The sequence below is a fragment of the Chelon labrosus genome, assembly GCF_963514085.1.
Source record: "Chelon labrosus genome assembly, chromosome: 7".
NCBI lineage: Eukaryota > Metazoa > Chordata > Actinopteri > Mugiliformes > Mugilidae > Chelon > Chelon labrosus.
Genome location: NC_140343.1, coordinates 5,938,632 through 5,953,006, shown reverse-complemented (window position 1 = coordinate 5,953,006; position 14,375 = coordinate 5,938,632). Strand labels below are relative to the sequence as shown.

General features: G+C 41.2%; 2 protein-coding genes across 2 annotated transcripts; one reads left to right on the top strand and one right to left on the bottom strand.

The window, feature by feature from the left end:
- The first annotated feature begins 218 nt into the window (after positions 1-218).
- axdnd1 (axonemal dynein light chain domain containing 1) lies at positions 219-10,133 on the top strand. Its single transcript, XM_084548474.1, has 26 exons — positions 219-398; positions 870-1,027; positions 1,415-1,518; positions 1,855-1,939; positions 2,170-2,255; positions 2,374-2,430; positions 2,634-2,742; positions 3,040-3,161; positions 3,307-3,447; positions 3,584-3,688; positions 4,025-4,145; positions 4,284-4,385; positions 4,489-4,655; positions 4,744-4,807; positions 5,284-5,518; positions 5,653-5,869; positions 6,301-6,394; positions 6,554-6,744; positions 7,028-7,118; positions 7,233-7,370; positions 7,580-7,669; positions 8,040-8,072; positions 8,311-8,412; positions 8,505-8,596; positions 8,945-9,084; positions 9,399-10,133. Exons 1-26 carry the CDS (start codon positions 329-331, stop codon positions 9,506-9,508), a joined length of 3,024 nt encoding a protein of 1,007 aa, XP_084404600.1. The 5' UTR covers positions 219-328; the 3' UTR covers positions 9,509-10,133.
- Positions 10,134-10,141: 8 nt separating this feature from the next.
- On the bottom strand, positions 10,142-12,906 carry nphs2 (NPHS2 stomatin family member, podocin; the record flags this gene model as incomplete). The annotated part of the gene is made up of 7 exons (XM_084548473.1): positions 10,142-10,383; positions 10,528-10,606; positions 10,878-11,137; positions 11,227-11,309; positions 11,854-11,926; positions 12,320-12,423; positions 12,606-12,906. The coding sequence occupies 7 exons, from the start codon at positions 12,904-12,906 to the stop codon at positions 10,171-10,173; spliced, it is 1,113 nt and encodes a 370-aa protein (XP_084404599.1). The 3' UTR covers positions 10,142-10,170.
- Between the last annotated feature and the right edge of the window lie 1,469 nt (positions 12,907-14,375).

Sequence of the window (14,375 nt, the reverse complement as noted above, 5' to 3'; positions counted from 1 at the left end):
GTTTTCACTATAACGCATGACTAGATATAATTTTATAGGTAGACTCTTCTTCTAGTAATAGTATTATTTCAAAATTAAAAAAGAGTTTTTGTCTATATTGTTCCTAAATTAAGGATAAATCACAAAACAAACGGCACCATTTGTCTCGTAAAACGATCAAACGTGAGCGTCCACGCGTTTCCATAGCAACGCAACCAGGAAGTTGAAGCCCAGCGAGTGGGGGAGACGTTTTGACAGCTAAAATGAGCCTCTCGCCCCAATGACTTTATCAGAGTTGGCGATTTTCTTCCTCAGAACTTCAGTGTAACGCCCTCGCCGGGAGTCCAGGATGTCTGCGTCCACTAGAGCCAGTTCGGCGCCGAGTATATCGAGGCCGGAGATGGTGCTGGACGGCAGAGGTGACGTTAAGAAGCTAGCTTAGCATAGCAGTGCTAATGGGGCTAAAGATAAACAAACAAAACAAAACTCACTCCTTCTCTCGAAGATAAATACAAGTCACCATTTACTTTTTTAAATAGTCAGTTGTGTTATCCCTTCTTGCTTTTCTCCAAATTATAGTTCAGTAGAAATATCACTAATAAATATAACTTTGTGTGCCAAAGTTTGAGAAACCTCACAAGTTATCTGGGGTATTTAAATGCTTTTCATTTTCCTTAATGCCTCTTTTATCTTTCTGGATTAAATATATACATGATAATAATATAGTATAGAAGAAATATATTTTCCAAAGGTTGTGATAAACCACATAAAAAAGGGTTGCATTATCTCAGTCCTTGTGCATTATACAAGAAAAACAGCATCCCATTATATCAAGGTTATAAAGTTATGCATCCTGCTGGTTTGTTCAAGTTTTAATTTATTTTTCTCAGTGGCAGAAGTGACTATTCCTGTCCCAACGGAGAGCAGGAAGACGCCGCCTCCCCCTGTCAAACACCAGATCATCCCACATGAGCTTCTGGTTAGCCTCACCTCCACCGTCTGCAACAAGAGCACGCTGGGGAAGAATGCACACAGTCGGCACTGTGAGGTACCTTCAACCCCATCTACACGACAGTACATTACATTGTTTGACATGTACCTTTAAGTTTCTTCAGGATGACTTACATTTTTCCCATATGCACACACCAGGAGAAATTTTGTGTCCAGTGTCTTTCTGAGGATGCACTTTACCCCCAATCCACTATATTGGGGTGACTGATATGTAATCCTTCTACATTCTACATAAAACTATAAAACTCCATTGACTGATATGTGTCACATGGGGCTTTTAAAATCTAATTCTTATGAATTATTCTAAAATCTTCTAAAAACATCAGACTGGTTAACTTTGAAAAACAGATCATAAACCTTGATCATTTGCCTTCCTGTATGGCTGTTGTGATCAGTTTCTTACGTTCACCTTGTATACAAACAGAGCTGTGGAATCAGACGACCAGATGCAGTCTGGCATCATCCACTTGGACGCAAGAAATACAAATACTTCCTGGAGCAGCCGACGTCCCTGACTGGAGCTGGGAGGTCAGTGAGACATATGCTGCCACATGAAGTATGTTATTGCAACTGTGAAGTCTCTGTGAATGTGCAGCTTGGACTGGAGAGTGGTGTTTAGTCATTATTTGCAAGCATAAGTATATGTTGTTTTCTTATCTAGACATATTTATAACTCACTTGGAGCCAAAGTAGTGATTTGGATTTGTCAAAAATGTTTTAAACATGTTTTAAAATTCTGTTCTTTCAATCTGAGAATTAATCTGTAATCAGGGCGACAGAATTTGTCTTTCTGCAGTCAGCAGATGAACTCTAAGGATAATAATTAACATCTTTTTTTTTTATTAATGGATGGTGACCATACAGGGATATTTCATTCCTTTGTGATGCGGTATCCCAGAAGAAGACAATGCCCCTTCCACCACTGACTGATAAGAATGGCGACACACAGGTGAGGTCCTCCAACTGACTTTCTGGCCTTGTAACCCTTATGTATAAAGAGTGCACAAGAATGTGCCTGTTATTAACTTCCATGTTTTATTGATTATAAGTCTAATAGTAAAACAGTAACTTGGAGGCTTGCTCAAATGTTTGAAATATGCACAATATCAATATATTAGATGTAAAGTAATATGATTCACCTTCAAAGGTGTGAGGTGATAATCACGCTCTGTCTTTCAGATCTTGAGTATCTCAGAAAAGTTGATCCCAGACGAATATCACATTGTGAAAAACAAAGGGATCCATAGCCTTGAGTTCTACGAGGAGTGAGTCCACCTCATTACATTCAGTCCACTCTATACACGTTAACTGTGCATTGTGGTAACGCTTGCCAAAGTGGAGCTTAGTTTTTCTGCCGCCTCCCCTGTTGTTTCTCTTTGTCAGTGCATTCACAGTGCAGCTGAAGGATGATGAACAGAAGCTACGAGTCCTCCCCTCACTGTGAGTCCAAGTATAGAAATTAATCTAACTGACAGGGTAGCCCTAGTGGGCTAGTCTGCCATGGGAGATTTTGTTGACTGAATTAATGATGTTGCAGATTCTTAATTAGATAGGCAAAGCATCCATAAGATAAGATGTGAACGTCGGCAAGGGAGTCCTTAAATGTGTAGCAACAGAGACTTATGTGTGTCTTCTTTGTCCAGGAGGCCCAGTGGCAGGAAGGAAGTGGTCCAGCTGATGAGGATGATGGATGACATGCTAGAGGAGGCCGGAGTGGATCAGCAGAAAGAGGAACTTACTGAGCTCTCCGAAGTAAGCAGACAGTCAAAGAGACACTACATCAGGATGTTCTGAGCGCTATTCATGTACAGGGAATCATATGCAGTGGCACAGATTTTAAATTAAAAAATGAACATACCAGTGGTGATCCTGAAAACAGAAAAATAGTCAGGAAAAATAAACCAGCGTGTTTGGAAATAACTGCACACTCAATTTATAAAATATGATGAAGAATCTTTTATTTGCTCTGACAAAAATACGATCCACGGGGAGCATTTCCTGTAGTAAGACTACCAAACTGTTCATGAATGAAACTGACTTGTCCTGCAGCTGGAGGGTCTCCTTGAGCTGGTGAAGGTTGAGCAGAACATCTACAACATCGTTTTCCATGAACTGATCAGGCAGGTCAGCGTGGGCTGCGCAGAGAGAGGACAACTGCTTGCTAAGCTCAGGTCAGCAGCCAACTCATTGAAATAGCACCCACATGTAAGTGGTAAAGCTTCACCGATTGTTAGCGGAGTTTCATGACCTTTACAAGGCCCATATTACACTTCAGGGGGTATTTGTTTGAGCAGCTCATGTGTTAAATTTATCCAGACAGCGCTACCAGTCCCTGCTGGATCGGATCCCACGCCGTCTCAAGGCTTTACACACTGAGACAGTGGCGCAGCGAGCTCTGGATCGCCGCCTCACGGAGGAAATTAACCGCATCAAGTCATCCATCCAGCAGCTTAGCACGTACGTAGGTCGTACGGGGACATGTTGATGGACCGATTTTGTTTTAAGAGAAAATAATAAGTACAAGAAATGTAAATAAAAGCACGCTTTAGAAATGTGAGAATCTGAAACAGGTTTGTGTGTGTTCTCTTCACAGGGAACTGTCCAAAATCAGAAACCACGATGCCTTTGTTTCCCAGCAGGCGGAGTGCGCTCACCGGCAGCTGACTGAGGCCCTCAAGCAGACTTACACCAACTCAGAGTCAGTCTGACTAACAGTTCAGTCATTAAGCCGATACATTACAAAGTTTAATAGAATTATAAAGTACAGTATCAGGTCAAAATGAGTGATAGATTAGTAGTATATTTGCACCTTTACCAAAGATGTAGAAGGATGTGTGACGTCTATACAGTACTTGGCAGACACCTTGTAATGCATTCAGTGGATTCCTTTTTTAGTTCCAGAGTCTCATTGATCTTCAAAAGGAAGAAGTTCTTTCCCACCATTTTCTCTTGGCATTAGGGATTAAGTGAAGCTTCAGTACGCACGCAGTGCAACAGTTCAAAACCTCTCAAACGATCTATGCGCTCTTGTCAGTGTGGTCCAGGGTTACCATGAGCTCTATGAGCTGCAGAGGACTCGCCTTGAGGCTCAGCTGCTTCAGATGACTGAGGACAGAGACTGCTGGAGCCAGCTCACCTTCCGCCTTGCCCTAAAGGTGTGCGAGACTCCATGCAGTTTTTACGCTGAATAAACAGTAGCAATAGTAAAAACATTTTTAGTCGTGGAATCAAAACCACAGTTAAAAATGACTCAGACTGAATTGGAGGATCAACAAGCTTTAATATATTTATAGGTGATCAGTGTGAAGAACCTGCAGCTGGTTAATCGGCTCCATGTCTGTGAGCAAAGCTGGTTTAAGACAGCAGAACACTGCTTGCTTTTCCTCACTTCAAAGGTAAAAATGCTGCTCCTACATCTTAACACTTGATGCCACAGAATCAAATCACTCTTTGGTTCAGTTGGACTCCACGGCAATGACAGTGAGTCTTCTTTTGTAGGATACAGAAGACTTTAATCTCATAACGGAGCTTTCTGACTACTGGAAAGAGGAGTTGACTGCGTTCATGTCCCAGCTGAAGGAGAGTGAGCATGCTCAGTGTGAACAAATCAGTGGCATTAAGCAAGGCATCTCCAAATGGCTTTCATTCTGCACTGCACAGAATAAGTAAGGAAAGCTAAAAGACCAATAACACTATCACAGTCAGTAAAGGAAAACTTGTAATTTTCTGTTGATGAATGATGCTATTTTCAAGGTGTCCAAAATACGACAAAGCATCAGTGCAAAAGATTCATGCTGATTTGAGGCAGTGGACAAAAGTAAGACAGTGTGTTTAATTGTGTTTGTTATTTGTGTTTTCCTCACTCCAGTCATGTTATCTATCTAATGTATCATCCGTTTGAAGTCTTCCTACATTAATCTCTTCGTCATCATGTATTATTAGATCTGTCTCATCCCTCTGTTTTGATCGTATCACATCATCACCTTCATCTATCTCATCTCTCATAATTGCATTGCCGCGCTGTCGTCTGTCTGCCGTGGATCACCGCTGTCATCTGTTTGAAAATCTTTCTTTTTTTAACTGCAAACAAATTAAATATGGAAAGTGCTCTGCTCAGGTTTTAGATGGCACTCAGCGAATAAGTCCTTTCACTTTATGTCTCATAAGATAGTTACAATTTTGGCAATATTTTTGGCAATTTTATAAATCGTTCCAAAAATCTAGAGGGTATGATTACATTTAGGCGGCAGGTTTTCATTTTATTGCCCTGAAGTTTTTCTCTGTGTTCTGCAGATATTGGCACTGCTCAGTGAAGAATACCAAGGTGAAAAACAGCTTTGCTGCCAGCAGACTCTGGACAAACTTGGCAATATCCACGAACGATGGCTGGATATGAGCCTTCTGCTGTTCAGAAGACATCCCTCTCCTACCGAAGAACCCCCTGTAGGCCAGCAGGCCCTCAGAGAGCTGGAGGGGGTCCTATCTGAGCTCCTTAAACAGCTGGACACAAGAGTCAGTGGAGAGAGCGGTGAGAGCTGATACGCCACCAACTGTATTCACTGAATCCCTGTCTCTTGCTCTTTGGGAACTTACTCTGATAGATTGCCCTTAAAATAAGGATGAACTAAATTGCTGAACTTGATTCCACCCATTCTGTTTCAGGGATGCACAGACAGATCATGTCACTGCTCTGGTTGATGGAGCCCTGGGTGTCCAAAATTGGTGCAATGATTACACAACGAGAAATGACACCTGGCTCTGATTGGCTGAAGCTGGAGAAAGCACTACATGACTGGCAGAGTTTGACTGAAGACATTTTAGAGCACGTCTCCATCGCACATCCAGAGAACAAAGACGACAAAAACAAGCCTGACATATAGTAAGTTTTTCATTCAGTGATATTAAGTTTCAATTTAAAAACAAATCCTTGTCTTAGTGGATTTAATGAATGAGAAATGCCTCATTTACCTACACTTTGTAATTGATTTTGTAAACATTTGGTATGATCAGACAATAGAGAAACCTTTTGTTGGGAACTCAACAAATATTTGATAGTAGATTTTTCACCTGTAATCACAGACATTTTGGTCATTAATGCATTCTGTCTTAAGACTTTAAGTTTTGGAAAATCCTGAACCAAGACCCTCGGTTTTATCAACTAATTCTAAATGCTTTAGATGTCATTTTTTTATAAATTAGCAGATAACAAAGAGATGCACCTTACACTGAAATTGCATGCACCTACATTCAGAGATTCACATATTTTTCTGTAGTTTTATAAATGTTCTGTTGTGTGTGTTTGTTCAACAGCAGTGAGACAGAAAATGTGTTTGACAAATTGAATGACTGCATAACGAGCCTGTCCAAATTCACTGAGGGTGAGAACCAGAGACTTTGTGAGGAAGTAAGTATCGACCACCTTCAGTAATAGTGTCAAGCGAGGGTTTATGCGTTTTGAAAAGTTTTCAAAACTGTCATTTAAGTACATTTTTAGTTTTTCAAAGATTTTTGCCGCAGAGAAACATGGTGGTGTCTTGAGTTTTAGAGTTTCCTTTCCCTCCAGGTCGGTTCTATTCACATGGCTCAGACTCGCTGGATGTTGGATCTGTTGCTCCTCATGTTACCCGACAATAGCGAGGATCAGAATCACAAAATAGAACAACACTTCATTAGAAACATCTCACAACAGACTCTGGATGAGGACGCCAAGATGCTGGCTAAGAAACTGGACTATCTTTCCAGCTATATCGTCAGGTACCAGGCGGTGTTGCCTATTGATATGCATGTTATAAGTAACAGTAGTGTGTAGTAAGATAAGTTAACTTCCACAAATGCCGCACTGATTTTTACTGCAGAGAGCAATACACCATTTCGTAGTGGACTTTTTGACTTGTCACAGTAGAGAAAGCTCATTTAGTTGAACTAGCTTTATTCCACTTAGGCGATGTCCTGTTTGTGTGTATTCTGGTTCACTGTCACATCTCAGTGTCATTCTTAATAAACCTGAGCCATCATAAAATGTCTGGTTTTCATTTAGCTCATGCAGCTTGATTCTGGAGGAGCAGATTTCCATCAATCCACAAGACGCAGTGGGTGAAAATGAGATGAACGAGTGCAGAAAGCTGCAGGTAAATAACGATTTGACATTGATTTAAAATATGAAAGTATATAGAATCACTGGTAATATAAGATCCGTGCTGTTGAAATGTTTCTAAATTACAAACCTTTTATCCCTTTCTCAGAGGGAGTGCGTTGAATGGGTGGAGACCTCTCTATTACTTCTATCAGAAGTTCCTGGTGGCCCTGTAGACATGCCTGTCCAGCAGGTCACTTCCAGCAGTGATGTCCTAGACTGTCCAGCAGACAGCAGGGAGACTCCAGTGAGGATTAATTTCCAATACACACATGTATTATACTTGTTATCAAATCTGATACTACAGTGAACTAGAGCTGGCATCCTGAGAGAGAGAGAGAGTCAGCAACTCAACACAATGTTTGAGATAAAGAATCGTTTCGTTTTGTCAGGATCAAAAGTAGATGTGTTTCTGATTTTAATGATGCCTGTTTATTTGTGTGTGTGTGTTTACAGGTGACTGAGGAGGCTGCAGCAGGGCCTACAACAGACAATGACAAACAGGTGAAAGAGATCATAGATGAGGTTAAAGAAGGATCGAGAGAGGTTAGTCACCACAGCAGAGATAAATTAAGACTTTGTTTTTACTGGACATACTGTACAAGAATATGCAGACATCCAAATTATGAATTAAGTGTTTCTAGCCAGTGAAAGATCGAATGAAGTGAGAGGCAATTACTGGTAAAGAAGTTCCTGTTGTAAGATGCCATATCCCTTAACTAGAGGATAAAGTTAACAAATAAATGTACATAGTTAAGTTTTATTGTCACATCAGGCATTGTGTGATTTCTGTTTATTCTTGCTGAAGAACAAGTATTATAGTAATATTTGCTGCATTTTAACCAGTTTAACCAGTAAATTCATATTATTGTCTGGCAATTATGATGATTCTGTGTATACACTTATTTCTTCACAGAACTCTGCTGAAGGTCATGAAACACAAAAAGAGGTTTGTCAAGTATAAGTGTAGTGTCTGTGAAGTCTACAGTTCTGAACTTGTCTGAAATAAATTTGACTTTGATGTGTCGCTGTAAAACATTTTGTGATTAAAAACTTTATGCTGCACCTGCAGTCCGTCAGATCCGAATTAAATACACTCTTGTAGAATGAGTTTCGTAAAAGGAGCACGGCTTTCTTCACCTTCACCTGATTAACTAAAGCTGAGCAGTGCTGTTCTCGTCCTGCAGGGGGAGCCAGCAGTTTGTGAGAGTCCTGTGTTGCAGCTGATAAACTATGATGGAAATATCACACAAAGGAAGCTGGGAGAGAGCACTGTCCACGTCAACGGGGTCAGGCTGCTAAATTAGGCACTTTTCAGTATCGGTGTCAGTCCTGTAATTTACTGTCTGTCCCTTTAACCATCTGTCTGTCTGTCTATCAGACTGGTGAGCTGGTTGTGTCTCCAGCGACAGAAGAATCTCAGAAAGCTTTTAATGATCTGACTACAGTAGGATTACTGCAGCAAGAACTGCAGTAAGTTCACCTTGGTATTATCCTGTCAAACAATAACAGTTTTGTAATATTGCCCTAAATACTTTTTTTGTCTTTTTATACATATATATATATACATCATCTGCTATCTGTCACAGTGATCGTTTTTATTCACAATCAGAACTGGGAAGCCGCCCTGGTCCACTAACACCTAATAATTAGAACAAGCATGTTAAAATATATTTTTACATACTTCAGTGGACTGTATTTGGTAAAGTCCCATCAGAACAGTGGCATGGAAATAAACATATGTGTTTATGGAAATCTTGTTTGCTCAGAAATTGGACTTGTGCATGTGCAAAGCCAAATTTCTCGTCTGTTGTCCTGCAGCGATTCTGAGGTACGAGTAAGGATTGCCGAGCAGCGAGCCTTTAAAGCTGAGGAAGACCTGCAGGCAGCGCTGGAGAAGATTCGTGACCTGGAGAGACAACTGCCGGAACGATCCAATTTGGAGCCTAAAAGTGATGAAGGTACGGCAACTAAGCAGCTAACTGCATTAACTTTTATCCACTCATCCATTTTCTTTAACTGCTTATCCTCTGGAGGGTCACGGGAGGGGGGGGCCTAACCCAGCTGTCATTGGACACCCTGGACAGGTTTTCCAGCCTATCTCACACCTACGGTCAATTTAGAATCACTAATGAACCTAACGAGCATGTCTTTGGACGGCGGGAGGACAACACTGTGCCGCCCGCATTAACTTTTATCTAGTGCAAAAAGTCAGTAATACTATGGACCATTATAGAATAGAAGTGGCACATGTTTTTCTCTGCTTGTGTTTCAGAGTTAGAGAAAACGCCGTCGCTTTCCCCACCACCAGCGACACAGCCAGCTTCTCCAAAGAAAACCACAGCTCAAACCAAACCACCAAGCAGAAAGACCAAGAAACGGTGATCTGACATGTGATCACAACACCCTGCAGCTCTGTATGTATGTTTGAGGCCGTCCAGCTAGCTTCGAAAAACAATAACGCCTATCTACTCTCTCCCAAGTTTCCGAGGTAGTACACAAAATAAAAAAAAAAAACAATGACATCCAAGTATTAAATATTTGCACTATCAAGAGGCTATCATATTTATCATGGCTTGCTGTGGTTTTGTTTACTCTCATTGGTGTTTTGATTCCATGTAAATGCAAACTGGTTTTTGCTTCCATCCAACAATTAAAGTGTCCGCACACATTTAAGGAAGTGAAACTTTTCTGGAACTTTATTTGTGGATTTGTTGCATTGAATTATCAGACTTGATACTTCGATTGTACATTAGACTTTGGAAATTGTAAGAACAGCTCTAATATGGTATCCTATATGTTTCAAGGCTACACTTTTCTACTTTTCACCTCTCCTTTGTCAAATGTGAGTTTAAATCTCAACTTGTAATTTACATAGCTCAGTGCTGTAGACCAGCTCAGATTGTGATCAAATATACAAACCAATTCACCTTGATTTCTTGTCTATAACATTTGATTGAGATCTGTGGACACTAGACCAGAAGATGATAGTCACTAGCTCACATTCACCTTACACATTTAAATTAATGTCATCTGTTAACAGTCTGTTACATCATTGATGAGTCTGTCTCTCGGTCCTCCGCTGTCATCTCTCCTTCTACTTCCACAGCAGGTGGAGGAGGAGGGGGTGGTAGGGATGACAGGTCAGAGTTTACATTGAGGAGGTCTGGGGGGAGAGGCAGGACCAAGGCGGGGTGGAGGAGACGGAGGGAGGCCCTGAACCCATCCCAGGCAGCCGTATCACTTTCTGCTGCTTTTACCTGGAGATAAGAAAGACTTCAGTTGGCAGGACTGAAGAACCTTGAGACAGTTTCTTACCCTTTCAAAATACATGCTGCTATAATCCACCACCGTATCTAAAATGTATAAAACGATGGTTGTTGAATTATTAAACCGTTACTCATTCTGACCTGCTGTTGTCTCTTGGCCTCGGCCTCAGCAGACAGACTCTGTTGGAGCTCGGCAGAAAAACTGAGCTCATCTCTGACAGAAAATCAAACACAAGCACCACCCGGCCCGGTCAGCAGCAAGACCACAGAGCACAACAAATCACTTCATACCAGGAAAAATCACTCGCTGCAAAGGAAATTCTTTTTCAGGAAGTAATCCATTTTTCAGAAGGATTGTATTGTAAAAACGAGATTATTGTTTTACTCTCAAAAGTTTGAGAACTTCTTCCTGCACCTGCTGTTTTGTGAATTACAACAAAAGGCAAATTACATAATAGAGATGAACTAAGAAGACATAGTCTTACATGTCCGCTCTCTCCACCCTGATGCCCCAGCGACAAGCCACTGAGTCAGCGGCCACCTTGATCTGCTCCCCGATCCTCCGCCGGTGCAGCAGGATGTGGCTGAATGTGTGCCGAGCGAAAACGTCTCTGACCGCCGCCTGCACCAGACTCTGCAGCACCGGGGTCAGACTGGACAGAGCTGCACAGCACACGGCCACGTTCTCTATCTGGTAATAACACACCGCACTCAGCTCTGGCCTCACCAGGTCTTTTGTCACCACCTTCACGAGAAACACACGTCTACTTCAGATATTTATGATTTCATATGTGAATATTTCTATGTCTTATGTGCACGTGCATTGTTCCGTACCATGTGAGGAGGAACCTTTAACATTTTCAGTCTGATGTCGACTTTGTGACACACATCAAGAAACGGGAGGTAGAAAATGAGGCCTGGAGAGCAAAGGAGAGGACAGTGAGATGTTAGATGCCACAGTTGTGAATCTTCTGTCATGAACCCATAATACTTTGTCTGTTTAATACTGGACATCAGATATTTCTCACCAATATTATCGGTTTAATTGCTCACTGATAATCACTATCCTAAAACCTCCCAATCCAGAAACCAACAGGAATTCAACATGAGTGTTAAACCTGAATGTAATCAAACTAAACAATTTCACTTTTATTAAAATGAATGGCTGTTTCTCCTGGCCTTCATCAGTGACTGGACCTCCACAAAAAGCTCCACTCTGACTTTAGATTAATTTCGTCAGTGTTAATATTTACGTCCATTTTCTTAAAGTTTATATTCACTGCAGCAACTGTTGTAACCGAACCATCATTTATGGAGAGGGTTTCCTCTGCTTTCACAAGTCTAAATGTCTGTTGTGCAAAAAGTGTATTCCACAAGGATGAGAATGATCTTCGTGATCAATACGTTTTTCTAATCACTGCAAACAGACGAGCGTGAAAAAGTTAACAAAGTGTGCCAAACCCGGTCCTCTGGGTTTTCCACGCAGCAGGTGACCTAGTCTGAAGATCACGGCTCTCTCGTGCTCCCTCACTACCTGTAAATTAAAATGACATCAAACAGTCACAGCACAAGAATATCAGCTTTTATCAAATACTTTGTGCAACACGTTGTAGGGATGCACGGAGACATCAACACATTTGTACTCACTTATTCACTCACTTATGCAAATATTTCAAATCTTGTTGAGGTGAAAATAAGACGAAATCAGTGTTTCCAGAGAAATGTGAACAATTAAAGCGCATTCACAACAGATCTAACATAAACTTCCTCCATGTTAAGTTACCTGACTGCAAACTGCATGCGTAGTTTATCATCTACCTACAAATAATTCTAATTTCTGTTACATTATTAAGACATTGCACTCTTTTTTGTGAAGTAGAGCATTGTGTGATGTTTGTTTCCGTTTTGTCCGAGCTGCAGTACGTACTTTGATACAGAACCAGATGGAAAAAGGGAGGAAGAGGAGAACCAAAGCCAAGGCCATGACCATCAGCAGCCACTCAAACACTCCCAGGTTCTTCCGCTTCAGACCTGCAGAGACGCACAGAGCTTCACGTGAAGAACCCCAACAGATTAACACAGACTTAAAACTAGAAGTGAGTTTTGAAATGGACTAAAAGCTTTGTTTAGGTTTCACTTTAAATTTTAGCTGTGACAAACCTAGAACGCTTTACATCAACATTGCCAAGTTTTTCCTCCAGGCTCCAACTCACCGTCCTCCTGTTCTGCCGCCTCCAGGAGCCCCATATTCTCTTCCTTGGCCTCGTCGTCTCTCACACTGTCTATGTCCACCACTGTAGATTTCAGCTTCACTTCCGTCTGCTGGTCCACCTTTGACTCCTTCGTGTCCGGCCTCTCCTTCCGCGGCCTGTCTTTTCTCAGTGACGGCGCCTCAGGGAGACGACCTGCCCTGTCGGGTGCCCTTCTTGGATGTGATGGGGCTCCCCGCTCCCTGTCCGTCCTGGGCATTGTTCTGGATCTTGGTGGGTGATGGACACGAGAGGACTTCTCCATACGGGCTCGCAGTGAATAAAATAGAAGCGATAGATATTTATGTTTTGGGAGAAAGCAGAGAAGAAGAAGAAATGTCTGAAATTGCATCAGGGAGCTCTTTCTTCTGGAGTCATTGAGAGCTCCTGACTACGCGGCTGCCTGTTGAATGTGGGAGTGGGAGTAGAGCAGCAGTGGGAGTGCCGCCTACCACCCTCTCTGTTCTATAATAATTTCCTGTCAGAGAACTTTCGTAAGCATGATATGTAACGATTATAGTCAAGTAAGTGCCTTAAAATAACCAAATTAAAAGAAATTGATGATTAAAACATCACTAATAATAATAATGGGCACTTCAAATGATCAAATCGCAATATAACCCTTACTCACAGATTTCAAACCTTATTTGACAAAACATAAAACAATTGCCAGCTGAGTTAATTTCCACAATGTTCTGTTTAATTTATTTGCCTTATTCTCACCCTTGAGCTCTAACAAGTCTAATAAAATACAGCGGCATCAATTATTTGGGTCCATTACTTGCCCCACTTCTGTAAATCCTCATATTATTTTCAAACATAAGTTGGCTTCCAGTAGTGAAAGGTAATTCGTGGCATTAAATCATGCTTAGAGCGTGCCAATTTCACACATAAAATATGCACACGGCGTCCTTTGGGTCAGTTTGTTTGGTTTGTGTTTCCTCTCTGTCAGAACCAGAACCATCAAAAAATGCCTGTAGTCCAGCATTGGGGGCGGGGGGGAATCACAGCTGGGACTAATTGTGTCAGTGGAGCTCTGGGAGTCACTTAGGAATTTGCACAGTCAGGCCTTGAAGAGCTGATGTAGTGTTTTTCCTCTGTTTTTACAGGAAAAGACACACAGCATCCTCTTTAATTAAACTGAATATTTATTCTGTGGCCCATCTGAAGCTCTGGGAAACACAACACCGGGGAATACAGAGGACAGACAAAAAGATTGCTAATCATTCCTGATCAGCAGTTGCTGTGCGGGAAACAATTTTAAATTTGCATATTGACTAATCTGTAAAAAATGCATTAGTATTCATGAAATGACTATTACAGTATTTTATGAAAAGACTTTAAATTACTGGTATTATATTATTGACAAATTGCACAACTCTTGCCAGTAATTTTACACTTTTGATCAGACAAGGTAATTAGCAGTAACATATAGACTTTATTTTATTTCTTAGGGTAGGTCATCTTCATTTCTGCAAGAAGCAATGTGTGGGCCCCAAAATTCTGCTAAGTGGTCCTCCAGCCTGACCCCTGATCCTTATAAACCATTTGAATTTTTTCTTGCTATTTTGAACAGTTTGCTCCATCTTATGGTCTAATATTAAGTTGACATGTACAGAACACATCAAGGTAGACATAAACAACACATGGTATATTGGACATAATACAGCCCCATTAGGCCCATTTGCACTGGCTTCACCAGATTTCCCTTAAAGCGTACATTTTAAATATATA